The following is a 13,875-nucleotide window of genomic DNA, read 5'->3' on the forward strand; positions in this document are numbered from 1 at the left end:
GAACCCCCTCTTCTGGCCTGTGGGTAGGGCGAATCGGGGCAACCACTCCAGGCCCTGTGCTTTGGGGGGCCCTGTGCTTCAGCGTGTGAGTCACGAGGCCCGGGAGGGGGGTTGCAGTGCTGGGGGGCCAGGCCAGCCTGGGGCTGGGGTTCAGTGTTCAGGGGGCCAGGCCAGCCCACGGGTTTAGCAGGTGCCTGGTGCCAGCAGTAGGGGTTGGGCCCGCACTCACCGCTGGGAAATGGCTATTGTATTTCTTTTTCTTACTCGTCCACCACTGCACCGGCCACCAGCGTCCTAGTGCCGCCAGAATACACCAGTGCCTGACTCATAGGCACCAACTCCGCGGGTGCTCCGGGGCTGGAGCACCCATGAGGAAAAATTGGTGGGTGCGGAGCACCCACCGGCAGCTCCCTGCCCTACCCCACCGCCCCAGCTCACCTCTGCCTCTGCTCCACCTCCTCCCCCTCCCCTGAGCGCATTGCCGCGTCCTGTTTCTCCTCCTCCATCTGAGCGCTTGGTTTCACGTGCAAACCTGGGAGGGAAGGGGGAGGAGGAAGAGGAACGCAGCGCACTTGGGGAAGAGGAGGGGCCGGGGCAGGGATTTGGGGAAGGATCCAATAGGGGCAGGGAGGGGCGGAGTTGGGGCAGGGCAGGGCGCAAGCACCCACCGGCGCCAACAAAAGTTGGCGCCTGTGGCCAGACTGACCCCATCCATTGCCCTTCTGCCCCAGACCCCTCCATTTTCAGGACCCCCAAAAAAGGGGGTCCTTCACCCCTTGCACAGATGGATCCTGTGACTCTCCATCATCCCTCACCCCTCACACTGGTGTCCCCTCCCCACACCAGTTTTCACCTGTATAAAAAATGTTAAGGGGGGGCCCATACAGGCTGATTTGTCCCAGCCCCTGCACCCCCCTAGGGACAGCCCTGCTGTCCCCTTAGCCCCTCCAGGCTCATCATCAGAAACAAACTCCCCACAGACCCGGACCCACCTACTCAAAGTGGCGGCAGACCCTGCCAGAACAACAGATGGGGAGGGCTAGCTCGGTGGTTTGAGCATTGGCCTGCTAAACCCAGGGTGGTGAGTTTAATCCTTGAGGGGGCCACTTAGGGACCTGGGGCAAAATCAGTACTTGGTCCTGCTAGTGAGGGCAGGGGCTGGACTCAATGACCTTTCAGGGTCCCTTCCAGTTCTATGAGATAGGTGTAACCCCCCCTCTCACCCCTATGGGTGGTATGTGTCTTCCTCAAACTCGGGTCCTCTACCAGAGGCCTGGGAGTTTGAGGGTTCTGCGCAGTATCTTAGCTGTTCCTAGCACTGCACTCTTCTGGACAGAGAGCTCTGATGTTGTTCCTGGGATCTGTTGGAGCCACTCACACAGCTTAGGAGTCACAGCCCCGAGTGCTCCTACCACCACTGGGACCACTTTGGCCTTCACTTTCCACATCCTCTCTAGTTCCTCTTTCAGGCCCTGGTACTTCTCCAGCTTCTCATATTCCTTCTTCCTGATGTTGCTGTCACTTGGTACTGCTATATCTATCACCATCGCTGTCTTCTGGTCCTTATCTATTACCACGATGTCTGGTTGATTGGCCAGTACCTGCTTGTCCGTCTGGATCTGGAAGTCCCACAGAATCTTAGCCCTGCTATTCTCCACAACCTTCTGTGGAATCTCCCATCTGGTCTTGGGAGGATCTAGCCCATACGCTATGCAGATGTTCCTGTACACAATGCCAGCCACTTGGTTGTGCCGTTCAGTGTATGCTGTTCCTGCCTGCATCTTACATCCTGCCACTATGTGTTGGACTGTCTCTGAGGCCTCTCTGCACAGTCTGCACCTTGGGTCCTCTCTAGTGTGGTAGACCCCTGCTTCAATGGATCTGGTGCTCAGTGCCTGTTCCTGTGCTGCTACGATCAGTGCCTCAGTGCTGTCTTTTAGTCCAGCTCTTTCCAGCCACTGGTAGGATTTCCCAATGTCAGCCACCTCAGCTATCTGTCGATGGTACATCCCATGCAGGATCTTCTCTTGCCATGGCACTTCTTCTGCTTGATCTTCCTCCCATGTCTGCTGCTGCCTCAGGCATTCTCTCAGCAGCTCATCTTTGGGGGCCATCTTACTGATGTACTCCTGGATGCTTCGGGTTTCGTCCAGGACAGTGGCTTTGACGCTCACCAAGCCCTGCCCGCCTTCTTTCCTGCTGGTATACAGTCTCTGGGTGTTGGACTTGGGGTGGAAACCTCCGTGCATTGTGAGGAGCTTCCGGGTCTTCACATCGGCAGCCTCCATATCCTCCTTTGGCCAGCTCACTATACCGGCAGGGTATCTGATAACCGGCAGGGCGTATCTGTTAATGGCGTGGATCTTGTTTTTCCCACTGAGCTGGCTCCTCAGGACCTGTCTTATCCTTTGATGATACTTGGATGTTGCTGTCTTCCTTGCCTCCTCATCGTGGTTTCCATGTGACTGTGGGATGCCAAGGTACTTGTAGCTGGTCTGTATGTCTGCTATGTGGCCCGCTGGTAGTTCCACCCCATCAGTCTTGACTACCTTCCCTCTCTTCACTACCATCCGGCCACACTTCTCCAGTCCGAATGACATCCCTATATCCTCACTGTAAATCCGCGTCAGGTGGATTAGTGAGTCGATGTCTCGTTCATTCTTAGCATACAGCTTGATGTCGTCATCCATGTAGAGGAGGTGGCTGATGGTAGTTCCACTCCTAAACCCATACCCATATCCAGTCCTTGTAATTATCTGGCTGAGGGGGTTTAGGCCTATGCAGAACAGCAGTGGAGACAGTGCATCACCTTGGTATATGCCGCACTTGATGGCCACTTGTGCAAGCTGCCTTGAGTTGATTTCCAGTGTCGTCTTCCATAGTCCCATTGAGTTCTTGAGGAAGGTCCTTAGTATCCTATTGACTTTGTATAGCAGCAGACATTCACAGATCCACGTGTGCGGCATTGAGTTGTAGGCTTTCCTGTAGTCAATCCAGGCTGTGCTCAGATTGGTCTGTCTAGACCTTGAGTCTTGGGTGACTGCTCTATCTATGAGCAACTGGTGTTTTGAGCCTCTGGTGTTGTTCCCAATGCCCTTCTGAACTGTGCTCATGTACTGGCCCATATGGTCCTGTAGCTAGGCGGCTATGATACCTGATAGGATTTTCCATGTTGTGGGGAGGCAGGTTATTGGCTGGTAGTTGGATGGTTCTATTCCCTTGCAGGGGTCTTTCATGATCAGCACTGTCCTTCCTTGTGTTAGCCAGTTTGGGTGGGAGCCTGCTGCCAGCAGCTGGTTCAACTGTGCTGCTAGGCGTTCATGCACTGCTGTTAGTTTCTTTAGCCAGTAGGTGTGGATCATGTCTGGTCCAGGTGCTGTCCAGCTCTTCATGTTCTTGACCCGCTGCTGGATGTCTTCTACCGTGATGGTAATTGATTTCTGTTCTGAGAGATTGCTGTGCTCTGTTCTCAGGTCCTGCAGCCACTTTGCACTGGTGTTATGAGTCTTCTCTTTCTCCCATATGTTCTTCCAGTACTGTTCCGTTTCTGCTGCTGGTGGCTCTGCTGTTATTGTGTTGTTGCACTGTAATTGGGAGTACACCTTAGATGGTTCTTTAGAGAACAGGGCATTTACACTAGAGAAGCAGAGGCCAAAAAAGTATCTCCTTAACCTGGTAGCCAGTGCTGTGAGCCTTTGTTTAGCAGTCTCTAGGGCTTCAGATGGAGTCAGGCCCTTGTATTTTTTCAGTAGCCAAGTCTTATCCTTAATCTCTACACCCTTCTGTAGTTCCACCAGCTGACTAACTTCTCTCCGAGTCGCCTTGGTCTTATCCTCCAACCTCATTTTCCAGGGTGGGTATATACTGTTGTTCTTCTTGATCGTACAGCCAAGCATCTCCAGGATTACAGAGGCTGTAGCGTATAGCAGTTCATTGGTTTGAGTTATGGTGGTAGTAGGGATTGTCATGAGGGCCCTATTGGCATCTTCTAACATACTATCTGATGGTACTTCTCCATTGAGCCTTGGTAACTGGTCTCGAGGATTGACTGTAGCTAGTTTCTCCATGATCTTATGCCTCCTATCAGCTGCTGTGCTCTGCAATGGAGAGGGTGGCAGTGAAGTTTCAGCTTCAGGAGTGGGCTGCACATCCACTTGTTCTTCCAGGCCTTCTTGAGTCTGGGATGTAATGTGAAGTTGGTCTATCTCAAGCTGTGAGAGCAGCTTCCTCTTTACTATGTTGAAGCGTTGGGTAACTAGCTGTTTCTCAGTAAGTGTGGATGTAGGTCTTTTGTCTATCCATAGCCCCCTCATACGTTTCATATATCCCCTCTCCTTAGGTCTACTGTTACAGTAGCATTCCATCAGTTCCAGGTTCTCTTGTCTCGTCCATGAATGGTTTGTTCCAGTAGCCCACTTATCGTCAGATTGTCCTGGTTCCTCAACATCTGGCACGGACCTTGTTAATCCGGGCGACGTCCGAGCCGGTATGGCTCTCCTAGTTCGTGTTGCTCTCATATTTGAGGTAGGCAGGTGACGCGTTAGGGGTACCAACCGGGATTTGAACCCCAGTCTCCCGTATCAAAGGGCGGCGCTCTTAACCACTACACTATGTCACCTTATATATATATATATATATAAGTAAAACCTGCAGACCTCTCTCCACTACCACCATGATCAACACCACCCCCCCCCACTCCCTTTTCAATACACAAGCCTGTCCCAACACGTGCCATACCTCATCCTGTGCGCTATGCAGCCCAATACCAGCTACCTATGTGGGTGAAACCAGACAGTCACTCTGCTCTTGAATGACCTGCACAGAAAAATGATAAGAGACAAAAACACCCTATCCCCTGTGGGTGCACACTGTTCACAGAGCGATCGCCCCAGATCTGATCTCTCAGGCCTCATCCTCAACGGAGACCTGCGCAACGCTTTCACGACAGGAGCCTGGGAGCTTCAATTCATTTCTCTGCTAGACACTAAAAATCACGGACTGAACAGAGACCCTGGATTTATGGCTGATTACAACAATCTATAAGCCATTCACACACAACCCCCAGCCCCATAGCTGCTTTCCCCTTCTTGAGTGGGGGGGTGTTAATAATCGCCTTCACCAGGAATGGTCCCTTGAAACTTGTTAACTACTTCTGCTGGAGAAGCTGTTGCACCTTGTATTTAGCTGAGCCCCACGCTGAGTGTCTTTCCCAGACCTTAGGAAGAGCTCTACGTAAGCTAGTCTCTCTCCCCACTAGATGTGGGGCCAAGAACAGGTTTTCCTTCCTGTAGAGGGGCTGGTGGGTGCTGGACCCGCTCCGGGGAGGTGGAGAGCCGCACCAGCTCACTGCACACCGCTGAGGTTTGGGGAATTAGCCCGGCCGCAGGAGTCTTCCCGGGCGGCCCCTGCAGAGGCAGAAATAAGTACAGTCCTGCTGGGGCCCTCGGTCAGGGCAGAGCAACGAGGAGTCAGGCCCTCAGGCAGGGGCTGAGCGAAGGGGTCAATAACCGGTCCAGGCCCTGGGTCAGGGTGGGGCAGTCAAGAGTCAGTGGCCCAGGCCCTGTGGCACGGGCTGAGCAGACAAATAAGTTTAGGAGGCCCCGGTCCTGGCTCCGAAGGGCCTGGGAGAGGGGGAGGCTGACCCTCGCGGGGTGGGTGTCAGGGGGGACGCAGGGCCACCCGCTACACTGCGTCCCAGCCTGGGGCCCTAGCAGCGGCAGAAGACTCGCTGCTGTGTCAGTGGGGATCCTGACCGCACCGCGCTGACATGGGCTCTGGGTGTGCTGCACCCAGACTAAAGTCAGCTGCCCTGGGCTAATTCCTGCCTCCCCCTCGTAAGGTACCCGAGGCCCAGTGGTGTCCTCCGGGGGGTCCAGCACCAGGGACTCCTTGGGGCAGTGGACCAGTGGCCAGGCCCTGCGGCTCCTCTGGCTGGCAGGTGCGGGGCGGGCCGGGCCGGCGGCTCCTCCAGCTGGTGGGTGCGGGGCGGGGCGGGCCCGGTGGCTCCTCTGGCTGGCGGGGGCGGGGTGGGGCAGGCCCGGTGGCTCCTCTGGCTGGCGGGTGCGGGGCGGGGCGGGTTGGGCCGGCGGCTCCTCCAGCTGGCGGGTGCGGGGCGGGGCGGGCCGGGCCGGCGGCTCCTCCAGCTGGCGGGTGCGGGGCGGGCCGGGCCGGGCCGGGCAGGGCAGGGCGGGCCGGGCCGGGCCGGGCCAGCCCTGGCAGGCTCCTTGGGCCGTGGGGGTTTCCCAGCTGCGGGCTAGGCTGGAGGCATCTGGCCTCCCCGGTGTCTGGTCCTCTCCTGAGCTCCGAGGGCCGGCCTTTATACTTCCGGGTCACCACCTGACCCTCTGAGGGGCGGGCTCAGAGCTCCCTAGCTCCGCCCACCCCAGCCTCTGGATGGGCTCGTCCCTCTCCGCGGCGGCGGGGAGCCACACCGCCTCACTACACCTCCCCTGCCTTGTCTCTCTGCCATAGAGCATCCCAGCTCCACCAAGGAGAGGCTCTCTCATGAGCCCCATTTATGGCTGGGGAGACAGACCCAGAAAGCTGCCCCAGGCCATGCAGTCAGTCGGTGTCTGAGCTGGGAACAGAACCCCAGCCTAGGGTCCCGGTCACTTGGCTGACGGTGCTGGTTTTAGAAGACGTGCTGCACGCTCCTGGAGCAGATTGCTGAGTCGGGATGTTAATATCCGGTTCAAAAGTTAACCATTTACCCCACTAAAATTCTGTCATTTAATCAGTTAACCAATTAAAGAGAGGGGCTGGGGCCACTGGGGCTGGTGCTGCTCCAGCAAACTGGCATGGCTGGGGTCGGCGGGCTGGCGTGGCCTGGGGCTGGGGTCCCTCCAGCTGGCTGGCCCGGGCTCGGGCTGAGGGTTAATGGATAGGGTTGGTTAATTGGTAAGACTAATGCTTATCAGTCAACTGTTTAGTATTTTACATCTTATTACTGAGCTCCTACCTCTGGGGGGGAGGGATAGCTCAGTGGTTTGAACATTAGCCTGCTAAATCCAGGGTGGTGAGTTCAATGCTTGAGCTATCTGGGGACTGGTCCTGCTTTGACCAGGGGCTTGGACTAGATACCTCCTGAGGTCCCTTCCAACTCTGATATTCTATGAGTCTATGCTACTTCTCAGCACGTGAACCAGGGATGGACTCCAACATGCCTTGGTCTACCTCAAAACTCCAGATAAATAGTCAGGCAGGACTTTTCCATTGCCAACCACTGCGGTCAGCCAGGACAGACATGTGCCCCTTGGGACAAGACCACAAGGACCTGACTCCGTGACAGGCTGTGTCCCCAGCTCAGGCACTGGCTCTGCAAGCTTGGGGCAGTTGATATGCATGTGCTCTAGGCACACACACAAACACTCATCATAGGCTCCCGCAGGTCCTTTCCCCTCCTCCCAATGACTTAGCCCACCCTCTAGGCAGCAGAAGACAGCTTGGCCTTGCCCTGGGACCTGCAGGTCAACAAATCCTAGCTCCTGCTAATAGAGGTGGGAAGAGAAGCAAACTCCAGGGCCCTTTGCTGGAACACCTGGTCTGTCTCCAGCCCCTACCAGTGCAGCTGTGGGTCAGGGTGTTAACTCAGTGGGGATCACCACTGCAGTCCTGTTTCTTTGAGCCTTGTGCCTCAGCTCCTGGCGCGGAGGTGATACAAACAGTGAGGAACCAGAGCAGTGCTGTGACAGGCGGTGTCCTGGGCTCTCATTTCAGGGAATGCCCTAGCGTCCCAGTGTCATAGAATCATAGGAGATCATGGTTGGAAGAGACTTCAGGAGGTATCTAGTCCACCCCCCTACTCAAAGCAGGACCAGTCCCCAACTAAATCATCCCAGCCAGGGCTTTGTCAGGCCGGGCCTTAAAAACCTCTAAGGAAGGAGATTCCACCACCTCCCTAGGGAACCCATTCCAGTGCTTCACCACCCTCCTAGTGAAATAGTGTTTCCTGATATCCAACCTAAACTTCCCCTATTGCAACTTGAGACCATTGCTCCTTGTTCTGTCATCTGCTACCATTGAAAACAGCTGAGCTCCATCCTCTGTGGACTCTCCAATTTCTCCATGTCCCTTCTATAACGGGAGGCCCAAAACTGGACACGGTACTCCAGATGAGGCCTCACCAGTGCTGAATAGAGGGGAATGATCACATCCCTCTATCTGCTGGCAATGCTCCTACTAATGCAGCCCAATATGCCGTTAGCCTTCTTGGCTACAAGGGCACACTGTTGACTCATATCCAGCTTCTCGAACACTGTAATGCTCAGGTCCTTTTCTGCAGAACTGCTGCTTAGTCAGTCGGTCCTTAGCCTTTTAGCGGTGCATGGGATTCTTCTATCCTAAGTGCAGGACTCTGCCTCTTTCCTTTTTGAACCTCATCAGGTTTCTTTTGGCCCAATCCTCCAATTTCTCTAGGTCCCTCTGTATCCTATCCCCAGCCTCCAGCGTATCTACCTCTCCTCCCAGTTTAGTGTCATCTGCAAACTTGCTGAGGGTGCAGTCCAGCCCATCATCCACATCATTAATGGAGATGTTGAACAAAACTGGCCCCAGGACCGACCCTTGGGACACTCTGCTTGATACTGGCTGCCAACTAGACATGAATATAAGAACATAAGAACAGCCATACCAGGTCAGACCAAAGGTCCATCTAGCCCAGTATCTGTCTACCGACAGTGGCCAATGCCAGGTGCCCCAGAGGGAGTGAAGCTAACAGGTAACAATCAAGTGATCTCTCTCCTGCCATCCATCTCCATCCTCTGATGAACAGAGGCTAGGGACACCATTCTTTATCCATCCTGGCTAATAGCCATTTATGGACTTAGCCACCGTGAATTTATCCAGTTCCATTTTAAATATTGTTATTGTCCCAGCCTTCACAACCTCCTCAGGCAAGGAGTTCCACAAGTTGACTGTGCACTGCATGAAGAAGAACCTCCTTTTATTTGTTTTAAACCTGCTACCTATTAATTTCATTTGGTGACTCCTAGTTCTTGTATTATGGGAATAAGTAAATAACTTTTCCTTATCCACTTTCTCCACACCACTCATGATTTTATAGACCTCTGTCATATCCCCCCTTAGTCTCCTCTTTTCCAAGCTGAAGAGGCCTAGCCTCTTTAATCTTTCCTTGTATGGGACCCTCTCCAAACCCCTAATCATTTCAGTTGACCTTTTCTGAACCTTTTCTAGTGCTAGAATATCTTTTTTGAGGTGAGGAGACCACATCTGTACACAGTATTTGAGATGTGGGCGTACCATGGATTTATAGAAGGGCAATAATATATTCTCAGTCTTATTCTCTATCCCCTTTTTAATGATTCCTAACATCCTGTTTGCTTTTTTGACCGCCTCTGCGCACTGCATGGACATCTTCAGAGAACTATCCATGATGACTCCAAGATCTTTTTCCTGACTTGTTGTAGCTAAATTAGCCCCCATCGTATTGTATGTATAGTTGGGGTTATTTTTTCCAATGTGCATTACTTTACATTTATCCACATTAAATTTCATTTGCCATTTTGTTGCCCAATCACTTAGTTTTGTGAGATCTTTTTGAAGTTCTTCACAATCTGCTTTGGTCTTAATTATCTTGAGTAGTTTAGTATCATCTGCAAACTTTGATCACTACCCGTTGAGCCCGATGATCTAGCCCAGTGGTTCTCAAACTAGGGCTGCTGCAGGAAGTGGCAGCCAGTACGTCCCTCGGCCCGCACCGCTTCCTGCAGCTCCCATTGGCCTGGAGCGACAAACTGTGGCCACTGGGAGCTGCGATCAGCCAAACCTGTAGCCATGGCAGCTAAACAAACCAGCCCAGCCTGCCAGGAGTTTTCCCTGAACAAGCGGTGGCCCTAGTTTGAGAACCGTTGATCTGGCCAGCTTTCTGTCCACCTTACAGTCCATTCACCCAGCCCATACTACTTTAACTTGCTAGCAAGAATACTGTGGGAGACCATATCAAAAGCTTTGCTAAAGTGAAGGAATAACATGTCCACTGCGTTCCCCTCATCCACAGACCCAGTTATCTCATCATAGAAGGCAGTTAGGTTGGTCAGGCATGACTTGCCCTTAGTGAATCCATGCTGACTGTTCCTGATCACTTTCCTCTCCTCCAACTGCTTCACAATGGCATCCCTGAGGTCCTGCTCTACCCTGCTGTTGTGTGCAATGCAGCCAGTCTGCCAAGGCCAAGCACTCTTGGCTCAGCCCCTAGCCCAGTGCTGCAGGGCTCTGTCACAGGGAGCGCAGGTGCCTGCCCACGCCCCCATCCTGGACCTAGTTCTTACAAGGCTTTTGGACAGACCCTAAAGGTGTGATTGTCCCTTCAGCAGGGCCCACCCCAGCTTTCAGGCACCTCAGCAAACCTGCCGCTGCCAGCCCTGGTGATCACGAGTCCCGAAGACTCTGAGCGCGCTGACGGGGGCAAGATGCCGCCAGCCACACACCTCACCATGCCAGTACTGGGGGGCGTCTACTCTGGGCCTCTTCACGTCCGGCCGGGACAGACTTTAATGTGATTAGTGCAGCCATGGGGATCTTCCCCCACATCGGGACATCCTGCTTCACTGCTTGCACTGACCAGGACAAAGGCCTGGGTTCCCCAGGCCGCACAGCTCAGCGAGCGAGTGGGGCTCATTACTGGGCGCCAGCCCTGGTAGTGTGGGACACAGGCAGTGACGGCGTCTCCCCGCCTTGTCGGTGGGCACCCCTGCAGCAGAGCCGTAGGGTGGGACTGTGGGTGCTCCACACAGCGCCAACTGGGGGGGGGGGTCTGTCGCTGCAGTGCCCCAGCCCGCTGAGCAGCGCTCGCCCAGGCAACGGGCACATTCGTCCAGCAGCAGCAGGGCTGGGGGCGGCACAGCTGCGGCAGTGCTATGGCTGAGTGCAGGCTCGGCCCTGCACACGTGTGTCACTAACACGACTCTGACCCGAGGCTCACAGAGCCTGGGACATGCGGCAGGGGAGGAAACTGAGGCCTGCAGAGAGGGACATGACATGGGCTTAGACCCCAGGAACTCTCACCTCTGGGGCCTGCTCTCAGCTGGTGCCTCTCGCAGGGGAAGGGCCATGGCTGCGTGGCCAGCTTAGGTCTGATTGTTCTCCTAGCGGGAGGGAGGCAGGAAAAGCCCGTTGGCCCTGCAGGGCAGCCTGGGAGTCCTGCCAAAGTCTAAAAACCAGCACGGACTTACCCATCTCCCCTAAGGCTGCCGACTGTCTAATCACACAAACCCGAAACCCTCCCCCCACCCCTTCCCCGCGTCCCCACCCCTGCCCCACCCCACTCATTCCATCCCCCGCCCGTCACTTGCTTTCCCCCACCCTCACTCACTTTCACCCGGCTGGAGCAGGGGGTTGTGATGCAGGCTCTGGGCTGGGGCCAAGGTGTTTGGGAGGGAGCTCCAGGCTGAGCCTAGGGCGGGGTTTGGGGTGCAGGAGGGGGTGCAGGATGTGGGCTCTGGGAGGGCGTTTGGGTGCTGGAGGGGGCTCAGGCTGGGGGAGGGGGTTGGGGTGCAGGATGTGGGCTCTGGGAGGGCGTTTGGGTGCTGGAGGGGGCTCAGGCTGGGGGAGGGGGTTGGGGTGCAGGAGGGGGTGCAGGATGTGGGCTCTGGGAGGAAGTTTGGGTGCTGGAGGGGGCTCAGGCTGGGGGAGGGGGTTGGGGTGTGGGCTCCAGGAGGGAGCTCAGGACTGGGACGGGGACTGCAGAGCAGGAAGGGGTTCAGGCTCTGGGTGGGCGTTTGGGCACAGGAAGGGGCTCCAGGCTGCGGCAGGGGGTTGGGGTACAGGAGGGGGTGAGGGGTGCGGGCTCTGGCCGGGAGGCACTTACCTCTGGCGGCTCCTGGTCGGCTGCACAGTGGAGCTAAGATAAGCTCCCTGCCTGCCCTGGCCCATGCCGCCTCCAAGCAGCCGGCACGTCCCTGCGGCCCCTGGCGGGGGGTGGGCAGGGATCTCCGTTCGTTGCCCGCACCCCCGAGCCCTGACTCCGCAATTCCCATTGGCTGGGAACTGCGGCCAATGGGAGTGGAGCCTGTCTTAGCCCTGCTGCTCCGGTGCCCGGAGCTGTCCGAGGTGAGCAAGGCCAGGGGGCTCCAGGCGCTGCTCCTGGAAGTGGCCGGTACGTCCCAGCAGCGGGGCAGGGGGCTCCGTGTGCTGCCCCTGCTGGCATACACTGCCCCTGCAGCTCCCATTGGCCACAGGCCTCAGCCAATGGGAGCTGCAAAGTAGGCATTGGGGCAGCGCGCAGAGCCCCCCCCATGCCGGCTGCTGCCGAGAGTGGCACGGGGCTGGGGCCCCAGCTGCCACTGGAGTTTTAGCACCTAAAATCTCCCGCTTTGGTCTCAGTAGCCACCAGGAGAGAGAGCCCAAGTCCGGGAGACTCTGGCAAACCCCGAAGAGTTGGCAAACCCTATCCTCCCCATCCTTGGGGCTGCTCCAGGGCTTCTGGGAAGGAGGGTCTGTCCGGGCTTGGCTGCTGGAGCTGGGAACTGGCTATTCTACTGGGCTCCGTCTCATACCGTCGGCCCGGGCACTGAGCTGCTTACCCTGCACAATGGCCCGCAGGGCGAGAAGGGACCCTAGCCCAATGCCTTCGGCAGTACCTGTCCTGCACCACCAAATACCCGCCCTTCCCTAGCCAGGCGAGGGGGCCCTGCCCCCCTCCACTTGAAGCAGTCAGGCAGCAGAATGCCCATTTCATATCCCCCCATCTCTGGGGCACTTCCTCGCCCGCATGTAGGGCTCAGGCTGGGACAGCACCTGCTTGGTCTGGAGCCCTGCTCTGGGCTCTCCTTAGCTGCCTCCTTCCCTACGCACGACACTGGCCGGGAACATGGTCTTGCTCTTCGTGGAAGGCTCCCAGACGCCATGGTGATGGGCACCCTTGTAAAGCCTCACTCAGTTCCTGGGGGTGTTACACGCACCATGCCCTGGCCTGTACCTGCAGCACACGTCGCCATGGGGCCTGATCTCTTCCCCCTGAGAGGCCCAGCTCCACCCCTCTCCCAGCCTGGGTCTGTGCTGCAGGATTTCCCTGCCAGGGGATCTGAGCCCGACAACGGGGCCTTGCCCCACTCGTGGGTTTGTTAGTAGGGACTGTCTGTGTGGGGAGTGGGAAAGCCGGGGGTGTCTTTAGGTGAGGGACAGGACCTAGGCCTGTAACCTGAGCCAGGTGGGGTGGGAGGGGTGTTAGCACCTTGGCCCGGGAAGCTGGACTAAGGAAGGGGCTGGCTGGAGGAGGGGCAGTTCAGTTTCGGTTTTGGGCTGGGTGGTGGGAATTCAGGGAATCCTAAGCTGGGATCCAAGCACCCTGAACCCCCAGAAGGACTCCATTGAGGGGTCCTGGCTGTGCCTGCAAGCTCTGCTGTAACCTGCATTCCTGTTGTCCAATAAACCTTCTGTTTTACTGGCTGGCTAAGAGTCACTGTGGGTCCCAGGAAGAGGGGTGCAGGGCCGGACTCCCCACACTCCGTGACAGTTTCTATGGCTGTGTCTGTGACCATGGAAACAGCTGGGCACGGGAGGGGATTGGTTGTTGTCAGACTGTCAATGGGTGGTTGTAAGGCTGTGATGCTGGACGGGTGAAGCTGGTGGGACTTGCGGTGTCCCCCCCAGGGGCTGGGTGTGAGACTGAGAGGCCGTTATGCCTGAGCTGCCCTGGTACCATGCCCAGGCAGGGCCCTACCAGCTCATAGGCACAGGGCACCATAGGGGCTGCACTGGCATGGGAGAGCCCAGCACAGGGGCTGGGGCAGGGAGGGTTGGTTGCCTTCCCACAGTGGAGGGAGATGGCATGCGATGGTAACCCTGGACTGCTCCAGCCTGTGGGGGACAGGTGTTCAGGAATGTGAAGCCTTTGTGACCAAGCCTGGGGGTGACACA

General features: G+C 56.5%; 1 protein-coding gene across 1 annotated transcript in view; it reads right to left on the reverse strand.

The window, feature by feature from the left end:
* The window catches only part of LOC115647661 (transmembrane protein 214-A-like), a 69,944-nt gene extending 58,055 nt beyond the window's left edge, over positions 1-11,889 (reverse strand). Inside the window, exons 1-2 of the mRNA XM_030554355.1 lie at positions 11,825-11,889; positions 5,844-5,971 (exon numbers count right to left, since the gene is read on the reverse strand). Of these exons, the coding sequence (XP_030410215.1) occupies positions 5,844-5,971; positions 11,825-11,889 (193 nt within the window). The remainder of the gene's footprint in view (positions 1-5,843; positions 5,972-11,824) is intronic.
* Positions 11,890-13,875: the final 1,986 nt, after the last annotated feature.

Source organism: Gopherus evgoodei, chromosome 3 (assembly GCF_007399415.2).
Source record: "Gopherus evgoodei ecotype Sinaloan lineage chromosome 3, rGopEvg1_v1.p, whole genome shotgun sequence".
NCBI classification, from domain to species: Eukaryota; Metazoa; Chordata; order Testudines; family Testudinidae; genus Gopherus; species Gopherus evgoodei.